General features: G+C 39.3%; 2 protein-coding genes across 2 annotated transcripts; both read right to left on the bottom strand.

The window, feature by feature from the left end:
- LOC107679765 (thyroid transcription factor 1-like) lies at positions 1-1,691 on the bottom strand. Its single transcript, XM_016475403.1, has 2 exons — positions 1,325-1,691; positions 1-674 (listed from the first exon to the last, which is right to left on the bottom strand). The coding sequence occupies exons 1-2, from the start codon at positions 1,689-1,691 to the stop codon at positions 1-3; spliced, it is 1,041 nt and encodes a 346-aa protein (XP_016330889.1).
- Positions 1,692-6,798: 5,107 nt separating this feature from the next.
- LOC107679766 (homeobox protein Nkx-2.8-like) lies at positions 6,799-7,756 on the bottom strand. The gene is made up of 2 exons (XM_016475404.1): positions 7,544-7,756; positions 6,799-7,334 (listed from the first exon to the last, which is right to left on the bottom strand). The coding sequence occupies exons 1-2, from the start codon at positions 7,692-7,694 to the stop codon at positions 6,811-6,813; spliced, it is 675 nt and encodes a 224-aa protein (XP_016330890.1). The 5' UTR covers positions 7,695-7,756; the 3' UTR covers positions 6,799-6,810.
- Between the last annotated feature and the right edge of the window lie 3,895 nt (positions 7,757-11,651).

The raw sequence follows: 11,651 nt of genomic DNA, 5'->3' as shown, positions 1-11,651 counted from the left end.
TCACCACGTCCTGCCATAGAGCAGAGCGGAGCAGGGCAAGGCAGCTCCATACTCGGAACCGGAAGAGTTCAGGTGCGACAGGCCGGATACCTGGGTTTGGAGAGATGGGGGGCTTGCAGCGTGTTGACCCAGATCTGGGGACTGGCCGGCGCTGCCTACCTGCTGGCTTTGATGCTGGCCCATTGAAGAACTGTTATTGGACATAATCATGACGTTTCCCCCCTGGTGATGGTGGTTTTGTACACCAGTGTTGGGTGTATGGCTGCTGCCCTGACATGGCTTTCCGTCTTTCACCAACACTGGCACGGCCACCCGCCGTGGAGACTGTTGCTGCTGCTGACAGGAGCCATTGTCTTGCTGCAATTGCTGCTGGGACACTTTGTCCTTGGCCTGCCTCTTCATTTTATATCGGTGGTTTTGAAACCAAATTTTAACTTGAGTCGGAGTCAAGTGAATCATGCTGGCCAGATGTTCCCTTTCCGGCGCGGAGAGGTACTTCTGCTGCTTGAACCGTCGCTCAAGCTCGTACACCTGCGCCTGGGAGAAGAGTACTCGTCTCTTCCTGCGAGGCGTGCTGGACAGCGGACCCATGCCTTTGCCAACATCCGCCAGTGAACTCAGCGTGCTCATACTGCCCATATTCATACCAGACGAGGAGCCCATGAAACGAGAGACTGCAAGAAGAACAGTCTTATTTAGCTTTGCAATTTGACAACAACGGCAGACACAAACAGCGCAGGTTCAGTATCATATGTTTGTGAATTTTAAAATATATTGAACATGTCAGCTACGATTTTTTTGTTTATGCTGTTCTGTAAAACTCGAACTTGACCGTATTGAGGGGAATTATGTTAAGCCAGCCGCACGTTAAACGTGCCAGGTGTTTTATCTAAACCCAAACAAACTGCAACAATTAACAAACTCTTAACTGCAGTTCCAGTGTTTGTCCTAGGAATTAATTAGAAACTAGGAATTAAACAAGAGACGATTACGTAATTGGGCACAATCGCTATATTCGCTGAATATAGCGATTGTGCCCAATTACGTAATCGTCTCTTGTTTAATTCCTAGTTTCTAATTAATTCCTAGGACAAACACTGGAACTGCAGTTAAGAGTTTGTTAATTGTTGCAGTTTGTTTGGGTTTAGATAAAACACCTGGCACGTTTAACGTGCGGCTGGCTTAACATAATTCCCCTCAATACGGTCAAGTTCGAGTTTTACAGAACAGCATAAACAAAAAAATCGTAGCTGACATGTTCAATATATTTTAAAATTCACAAACAGTTCTTGCAAATACGACATAAAATGTCAATCTCACGTACTTGTGGAGAAGCGTGGGTCTGGATTCGTTCCGTACCAGCTGGTGGCCGTCGTGCTGCCTCTCATGCCGTCTTGATAGGCCGGCAGGTCGCTCATGTTGCCCAAATTCCCGTTACAGTAGCCCCCCATGGCTGAATGTGACAGCTGGGAAACTCCAGCTGCAGTCATGTGGTAGGCAGCGGGTACTGTTCCATTGTGGCCCATGTGGTGCTGCTGCATCGCCGCTTGCGTGACTTGGGGTTGTCTGTACGAGGCAAGAGGAGGCCCCAAGTTGTTCCCCTCCATACTCACTTTTTTGTAGCTCTCTTCAAGAGGACTTAAGATATCGGATACAGAAAAAGGAGTCGTATGCTTAGGGCTCATCGACATTGTTCTGTGTTGGAAAGGGAGAAATTAGAAGGCAAGGCAATCTCTCCTTCTTTTTTTTGGCCAGCTCCTCTGTTCCTGTTGTTTCACCGTCGCTGCAGCAGGATGGAAACGTATGAGTGTGCACTGGAGTCCGCCTTAATTGGTTTGAGTGGGAGCTCGAAGCTGACTTTCGTTTGTTTTAGCTTGGTGCCAGGTTTAAGGCTTCCATCAGAGGCGGGGCATCAGCAGCCAGGGCAACAATACAAAGCAGCGCTATCATCTGTGCACCCACGCACAATTTCTATTACGCCTTCTTCAACTACTCATGCCTTCCCCCAACCCCGAAAACATTTAAGCATGCAACAACACCTGTGCGTAAATTTAATTCGTCCATAGTTCATTTTCAGCGCGAGGCTGTATGTTTCGCGGTGGCGAGGGTCGCGAGAACGGCAAAGAACACAGCAAAGGATGAAATATTGACAGTTGGAGTGATGTTTATAAGGGCCCCTTGATGTGAGTTTATATGCGGACTTCAGACTTTGAGAACCACTCAGTTTCTGAAAAAAGCTCGAGTTGAACTACTGACTTTTAATAGCCACAAGAGGCTTCTGGTGATTGCAGGCGTGTTTGTATTACGCTCCATCGTACTCAAACATGCAAAGGGCTCTTGCGACGACTCAGGAACACTGACCGACAAATAAATAAATACATATGCGCGTGTTAAGAGGCCAAGTAAATGATTAAGCCCCTTTCCGTTTGATATTATTGGACATAGGCAGCGTCTCGTCCAAATTCCCATCCACTCTGGCTGAGACGCGCGGTACTGAGGAAAATGAACTCGGGAGGACGAGAGGCTCTCAGGTAAAGTTAACGACGCTGAAATAACCTGAGTAAGTCCTGAAGTAACTCCTCGTAAGTTCAGTAATGCATTGCTTACAAGTGCGCATCGTCTCGACGCCCTAGGACTTCCTCAGTATAACTGGACAGATAAACAGTTTTACAGAATCGAATCTGGATATCAGTTGGATAGTAGACTTAACGAAATCGGCTTTGAGAGTTTTGTTGTACAAAACAGACTATTTTCATTTCATACTCTTCTTTATTATTATAAATAAAAACGACGACAACAACAACGCCAATAATAATAATAATAATAATAATAATAATAATAATAATTATTATTATTATTATTATTATTATTATTATATAATTTTAACAAATATAAAACTTTAATTTGTAGCTATTTGCGAAACAACGCGTTGTCCTATGCTACTCTCAATCTAATATCTGTTACAATAATGACAAGACAAAATTTAATTTTTCCCCTCGTCCTGCTTGGATAAATCAATGTGTGGCGCTAACATAAATTTACTTACAGTAACACCAATTTAGCATATCAAATTTAAAACTGCTAGTAAAAAACAAAAACGACATTTTGGGACACCAAGTATTCGTGACTTTTGGATAAAACAATTACTTGAAATGCATTCAACTCTCATGGGGGTAAGATCCACCAGTTGTAGACTGAAATATTTGGTGTAAACTTTAGTTATTTTGCGTTCATTCAGTCTCCTCTGAACGCCGCAACCTTCTAGACGGCTAAACAAAATGTAACAGCAAGTAAAAAAAAAAATCTTAAGCAAATTTTGAAGGGAACCACTGATCATTTGGTATTTATAGCGGCCAGGGATTACAAAGACTCTGTGTATGGTTTAAGACTAATTTATTATTTCAATTTGTAATAGAGTTAAGGCTAAAAAAACAATGTTTTCTCTTTGCAAAGATATCGTGCTATTTATTTTCCGAGTGTCTACAGTAGCTCATCTAAAGACCCCAAAATGCCACAAAAATTAGTCGGTGACTGATTATGAGATTATTGTGAATATAAAATCAGGGAACACAAATTCTGACGCATTTGTATTATTATTTTACTGCGCTTTTTAATGTTTGCTGCCGGAATTCAAATGTCACCTTCAGAGAACGGCAACTTTCTTTACGTTATGTATTTCTTTGTTTCTTTGCGACCTTATGGAACTGAAATGAGCAGCTGCTCTGAAGAGCCAGGAATACACACAAAAAAGTTAACCTATGTATATATTTAATTTATCCTATGCCTAATAAATCTAATAAAATACAAACTGTACGGCACAATAATAACAAAGACGACCAAAGGATATGCATGACGCAGAATAACATAACATGTCATAAGCTATTAGGATGAGCCAACAAATGTTTAACAGGAGGGAATACAGCGTCTTCTGGTGGTCACTGAATATTTGACAAGACGAAAAAGCTTTCTGTTCAAGTGTGCGTAGACTGATCATTTTAGTTTTCTCAAATGCCACAACACATTAGCAACTTTTTTACAGTTTCGGGAAAAAAGAAGAATAAATAATTTTCATTCGTAACATTACGAATATTTATATAGCAGCTAATATCCAGCGTTCACATCTTTGGCCAGTAGCCTACTCCAACTTTACAGAACGCTTGTCACCTTTTAAAGCAAAATGAAAATGTATCATCCTTAAACTAAGAAAACTGCGCATTTCTCTAGCTTGAAGTTAGCACAGGTGGGTGTAGTTTGTGCACCAGTGATGATAATCGCGAGTGCAATTATAACAATTAGTGTCAAAACTATGGGGCGTCCAACGTTGCTTTCAAGGTGTTCGACCTACTTGATCCAGTTTACAAAAGGCTCTCTTAATTATCTTAATCAGGCTCACTCCTCTCTACTGGAGTACGGCTATCATGGCCAATTAACGGCAATTAGTAGTATGCTAATTGTTTTTAATATCTTTTTCTATTGACAGTCCGGACAATTATGTTCAGCGCTACCTGGGTGGCCAATGTTTTCAATATGCATATGAATATATAAGAAATAATGCCATAATTTATCCAAAGGCGTTAGGCTTTATATTATATTATATTATATTATATTATATTATATTATAGGAGGCTTATTTTTACTTATGTGTTTTATTGAACGTTTGTTTACGGTGGAACGGGAGTGATGTTGATGCTCATCAGGTGCAGTAAATATTGACAGCAGAATACTCAAACTTGAGACTCACGGTGTTATTGTGACATCTAGTGGAGAGTGGCAACCATGCCGTTTGTACAGGGACAGTTTATGGCAGAGAGGTGCATGGGAATATTCGTTTCCCTCTGAGCGCAATCAGATCAAGCCCACCACAGGAAGCTGTTAACCTCAAGGTGGCAGAGTGGCACCGTTTACAGCCAGGCAACCGAAACGGTGGACATCGCATATTGATGATGTCACGCCTCTTTCCCCGCTATTTCACATTGTAGTTAACGGTGAAATCTGACAGACCAACTGGGGGCATAAAAACGCATTTGTAATGACATGTAAATTTCATATAACTTTGATAGATTTATCTGGTTTGGTCAAACTATCAGTTTTTGGTCACAGGTATGTAGTTATTCTTTCAGTGTATTTGAAAGGTAAATGATTAATCGAAGCACATGATTTAAATGTTAAATCAAGAAACAAATAGGTAGGCCTGCTTTAGAGAAAAACAACTTCATAAGCGCAGTTGGTGCGTTCTATGTTACTAACAAGTTGTTGTGGCCAAGTTTCGCCATAAACCAGCGGAGACCTCTAAAAGCCCGTCTTTGTCACTCCCAAAACCCAAGGACTTTTAAAACTCCATTGTCTTGTTAAAGCCCATAAATTTGTCACCCGGGACTGATTAAACATCACGAGAATTGAGACGCTGCGGATTTTGTCTAGGTCCCTTTGGGAACCACACAATGGTCCTTTCAGAGGACGACACAAAAAAAAAGTGTTTTAGGGAAGATGTAGAGAAGAGAGCGCTGTGGTCAGTCGCCTCCATATGTAGTACAAGGTGGCCTGGGAGAGGGGAACAAAAGGCCAGGTGACAAGGATGATACTAACTGGGTCGCTGAATTAATTGTGGCAAGCTCGGGATTGAGAAAGCAAGATAAATCACGCCTCTTTCATTTATGTTACGACAATGATCACCCTCTTTTAAAATATGGAGAGGACAGTGAATTGCCTGCACTTTCTAAAGTCAAAGTGCCATTTGTGACAAACCGCTGCTTAATTTATTTTTAGGTGTGTTGGGGTGACAATTTTAAGAACATTTAACAACTTCTGTTTTCTTATTTGGTCATCAAAGCTTCAACCAACACTCAAATATGCTTAAAAACAAACAAAAAGGCTTTTAATGCGGTATATTAATATTGCGTACCGTAAAAAAGACAATAAAAGCCAGAATGTTAAAATTTCACTATCACACAAGAGTCAATAACCATTGTGCATCCTACATTTCTTGTTCAGTGCTAACCTACTTTGTTGAGTCTTAAATAAGGGTTCTTCCTTTCAGCTGGTTATTTGGTCTTCTCTGTTGGGTGAAAGTGGACGTCTTAACATTACAAAAGCACTCATCTCTTGCTGTGCGCTAATTGTCGTACTCTTTTTCAGTTCAGTCTGAGACCCTTTTTACAGACAGTATGTAACAATCGAAGGGATTAACAACAAAGGTAAACGAATTAAACATATGCAGAAAAAAAGAAATAAATAAAAACAATAATCCTAAAGCCTAAGCAGAAATTAAATATTTTAAAGCATTAATAATTAAAAGAAGTGATTTTAAGCTTACGGAATATTTGGTACAATGTGTATAAACCAACAATCATTTTGTTCAATAATTCAAACAACTATAAATTGCTAAAAAAAAAAAAATTTAATTATCTTTTTTTGTAATACATAAAGTACGAAAACGTGTAACACTTTAAGATGAGGCAATTTCATCAAATTATGACACTACATCATTCACAGTATAAAACATGAAACTTTTTTTTTCTCACTGATATATAAACTTTTGGTTTAGAACAAACACAAACAGTTCAAAAATACACTATCTAGGCAATTATAAACAACATCAATTAATACAAAACTCTCACAAAATGCAACTAAATAGAACATATAATATGTGCAAACAGCATTTATTTATTTGTTAATCTTATCAACGCCGAGAGTTTCTACTTTAATAGACCTAACACTTTATGTAATTAAAAACAACTTGAATCAAGAGGAATCCATGCGCTGTCCTGTGGGGTAAGTCCCGAAAATAGTTCGTGTGGTCCTAAGTGAATCTCACCAAACACAGAAGTGGTGACGGGAGGCCGCTGTGTTGGTAAAGTGCCGGTATGTGGGGAAAAGCGCAAAGGGCGTTTGTTGCTGTAAAGACGGGAAACCCTGAACGCTGAAGGGTGAGGATGGTACTGTTGGTGGAACGATGCAGCTTCCTTTTTCTGCATCAATAGTGCAGTTCTGATACGGTTTGCCATCTCGGACCAAAATGGGTACCACGACTCTGCGCAGCACTGGAGGCTGATTGAGGTCCGGAGCGCACTCTATCCGCGCTCTCTTCATCTTGTATCTGTGGTTTTGGAACCAGATCTTCACCTGCGTGGGCGTGAGGCGTAGCAGGTGCGCGAGCTGCTCTCGTTCTGGAGCGGATAGGTACCGCTGCTGACGAAAGCGTCTCTCCAGTTCATACGTCTGAGCCTTGGAGAACAACACGCGACGCTTCTTCCGCTTTTCATGCTCTGTATCCACTGAAAGCACGTCTGGTCCAGTGGAGTCTGGTGAAGCCTCAAGATTGCTCTCGTCTGACGCTAAAGAAAAAAAAAACATGATTAGCCTTTATTTATCTATCCTCTGAGGGAAAAAAAAACTATATGTGTATGTATGTGCTTTACAGTTACCAAATGTTACATGTAGAACTTCAATGGTGAATCAAACTAAAATAAATTATAAGCCCTCATGATATGGACATTTAAAAACCTATTCTTAAAATTGACTGGAAAATGTTTTAAGAACTTACATATATGTCCTCTCTCGTTTTCAGTCCAGGACGAGTAAGGTGAGACGGAGAAGGGGTCCTCTGGAGAATGGTGCGCGATGCTCTCAGTGTCAATTTCTGGCAAATCTAAAATACTTCTCACAGTGAAACGGAACTTGTTAGAAATAGCCATCTGTAGCGCTGGATTTCTGTTAGTTCCAGGACTGGTTCTCGATCTTGTAGAGCTATCCTCAGTCGCGCAGTGTTGAAGTGATCTGTGCGTTCTCAAGACGCGCATCCAACAAGTGACAATGTGTACACTAATGTCGCGGTGTTTATATAAACAGCACTTGGTGGCTGCTTTGAGGCCTCTCCTCTTTATGGGTTCTAAGTACCTCAATGACTCGTGTACTTAAATCCCTGTAATGGTAGGTGTGAACTCGGCAAAGAATAGCCCGTTACTTTCACAATGATGGAGGGTAACACTCTTCATAATTACCGATTCGTCAGAATTCGTGAAAAGTGGGAAACAGATAATGGTAATTGTTGAGGCTGAATCACGTCTTGGGTGGCAAGTGACAACAAGAGCCCTCCCTTCTTTTCTCCCGCTCAAGTAACATATCGGATATTTGCATACAAAGTGATCCATTAACGTCCCAGAGTTGGTTTTCCTAATTCGTTTATTGGGGTATTGTTGTTTTATTGCACAAACACGGGTTAAATGTGCACTCTCTCAGTACAGTGGGGCGATAGTTATTACATGGTAATTAACGAAATTTATATTCGTGGCTAATGGAAAAGTGGCTTGCCCTTGTATACAGTAAAAGCACAAAAAGCCTTATTGCTAGAATTGTTTGAAATCGAAAGGTTGTTTCCTTACAGCTAACCTATATCCGACATTACACTATAGGCTACATTGCTGTTTGTTTTTACATCAGTTCTGTTTAACTTAGAAAGAAGGTCATTTCTTCATAACGAGCGAGGAATCTGAAATAACTAAGAACTTCTATTTGGGAAAAGATCCAGACATCAAGGAGAAAGTCATTTTTCATTATGGATTATTGCTTACTCCTGCACCTCACCAGTAAGTGCACTAGGCATATCATTGGGTTCTGATGATTCCCGAGACTGCCTAGCCCTAGTGCGCTCTGGATGACTGCATAGACCCTCCCAAACAGAGTGGGTATCCGTTCTCGTCTAGTCGTCCTGGGTGGTCGGGCGAAAAAAGGAACACAAATACATGCCAACCAGCGACCGGGAACAAAAGAGGGAAATGTAGCCCCGCGTCCGAGACCCGTTGGAAGCATTTGTTCCAGTCAAGATTTTGCATTTGTTCAGTCCTGAAATAATGCTTGATTGACGCCCCCGCACAATGTCCTTTAACTTTCTCAAATAAATCCGTCCTGGTTTCTTGTTGTCATGGTTTTGAATAGGGCCGAACGGGATCTGGGCAACTATCTGCTACACGTCTAGCTGCTTACGTCTATACTGAATTATTAGTTATGCCTTTTCAAACGGAATTAAAAGACTTTTCGTTTCCATAAAACTTCAAGCTGTCTCCCGATTAATCAAAGTCTTTTAAAATAACTTTTAACGTATTAAAATACAACATTTTTTAATTGTGAAAATTATCTGTTTGTAATTTTCTTAAATCTTCCGATGGTCAAGATAAAGATGAGACTCGGAATGACAGTTTTTTGTTTTTTTATAGATTTTATTAGGCAAATGGTTATTTTTGTTATATGAGGTTCGGTTCTAAATAGCGTTTGCCGGTTAGTAACAGCGACATGCTGCATTCACGTATTGATGTTAACCTGTATAAAGTGAGATAAAATGTTTGCCACGCTCTTGGAATTTAGGCGCACGCTCTCAAAGAATAAATAAAGCCCCGTGTAGGCACACAGTTTAGTTTCTAATGACCTCTCGTATCTCCTTAATCTATTAGACACCCACAGATAGAAGTATGCTTGAGAAAAAGTGTGCACTCTCAAACAGCCTACCCAAGAGCTCTTCACTGTCAAATATTTACCCTTGTTGTTTGACTTCTCAAACCCAAGGAGTCAGACAACAGGAATTAGAGAAGAATCTACAGAAATAAACATTTCCGCGTGAAATGCAACCAACAAAAATCTATATTTTATGAGATTTAAATATGGCTGGGGCTAACTGCAAATTGCAATAATTAAATTCAACAAATCATATAATTAAGATGTTTAAACTCTAACACTTCTGTAGTCTAACTGTAACAATCTGTACATCTGTAACACTTTGAGCATTTCCACTGATTTTTAAGAAAATAAATTTTTTTCAACATCCTATTATTGTTTTGTTGCTCAGGATGCTTTATAAAAACATGCATAGGCCTACTGTAACTTTTTTTAACAATGTTTTTACTTAATTAAACTATCTGTTCTTACTTAAGTTAAAATTAAAAATTATGTAATATAAATATTATTAGTTAAACAGGTGTAATTTTAAGGGTCAGGGCAGAAATAGACCCTTAAACTAACATCATGATACAGTAGCCTCCAAAATAGTTTGCCATGTTAATAGTATAGTTCACCCAAAATAAAAATTCTTTATTTACTCACTCTCATGTTATTCCAAACCTGTATGACTTACTTTCCTCTGTAGAACACAAAAGAAGATATTTTCAGAAATGACACTTGTGTTTTTACCCATACAATAATCATATTTCAATATTTCAATAAAAATAAATAAAATGAAAGTCAATATTAGCTAAGCAAAACCAACATACTTCCAAAAATGTTTGTGTGCCACAGAAAAATGAAACTCAGATTTGCAACAACATGTACATGATAATGTTGAGTAAATGATGACAGAATTTTGCATTTTTGAGTAAACTATCAATGTAAGCCACATTCAAATAGCCTATATGAACATAGCTACATTAAGACAAAAAGCCACCTGTGATCTTGAAGGTATGGTCTTCTGCAAGAAACGACATCTGTAACAGTAGGCCTATTAAATATGCGCCATTTAGCCATTTAATGAAATTATGTACATTTTTAATTGTGGATCAAATATCAGCACGTTCGCACACACATTCTCTAATATTTTTGTATGGATACATTTACAATTAAGTACCACATTTAAAGTAGCTACCTTAAGGGCCTACCTTGAGAACTTTGTATTCTGGAGAATGTTTCTCACGCTTATAAGACCTTGAGAACTTAGTTACATTTAACTAGTTCTTTCCCAAACCATCAGTGGGTAGATAACTTGTTTTCAAGAGCATCGCTACTGGAGCTGTCAGATGCAAATGGTGTTTAACTATGAAAATTATGACAACTATTTGAAAATGCAGTATTGTTGCGCAGTTGAACGTTAAACAGTGGGCTACTGAGTTTGAAGAAACAACTAGACTGAATACAGACCAAAAATATTGATGACTTATCCTGATCTACACAGTCGTTGTTCCAAACAAATGATATCTTCTAGACTGAGAACAAGTCAGGACCTTGCTATTTTTCAGTAGTTTTCGTAAAAAGCGAGTTCAGATTCACTGTGCGGTAGCCTACCTGCGTTTAGTCTTAGTCCTAGGACTACATCTGTGATGTGACTTGGCGGTTTTAGTCTTTTTTTTTTTTGGTTTCCAGTTTCAGGCCTTGGAGTAGAACTCCATATTGTAGTTTAAATGCAAGCTTCCAAAGATCTAACAGCTACTATATGTAAACAGGGCTTTAGACGGAAAAGCCATCTGACTGACATGTAAGCAATGAGTCTAAAGTTATTTTGTTCATACACTCTAAAAAAATGCTGGGTTGTAGGTAAATTCAATTTCACATTTGCAAACTCCCCTTAAAAAGCACTGTCACTCCTCTTAGTTCATTGCGATCTCACAAACTTCCATTTTAATTAATGAGGCTCCCTACACTGCACACTGAATCTATTATTACATCTTCTCTACACTTTGTTTGTTATAATGAATGACAAAAAAGCAGTCTGCTTTGACGATCTGAGGCGCACCGATAAGCATTTATTGGCTGCAGTCTGCAGACCAGTTGGAAATGAAATGCCGTCCTCCCTCGAAATTCACTCCCCGGATTCTGTCCCTTTATTCTCATTTACTATCCTAACTTTTTTTTTTTTTTCAGATTTGTCTTTGTTGTCGATACTAATATAAAAT

Source organism: Sinocyclocheilus anshuiensis, unplaced genomic scaffold (genome assembly GCF_001515605.1).
Source record: "Sinocyclocheilus anshuiensis isolate Anshui unplaced genomic scaffold, SAMN03320099.WGS_v1.1 scaffold676, whole genome shotgun sequence".
NCBI classification, from domain to species: Eukaryota; Metazoa; Chordata; class Actinopteri; order Cypriniformes; family Cyprinidae; genus Sinocyclocheilus; species Sinocyclocheilus anshuiensis.
The sequence above is the reverse complement of the archived record's forward strand: the minus strand, read 5'-3'. Positions and strand labels throughout refer to the sequence as shown.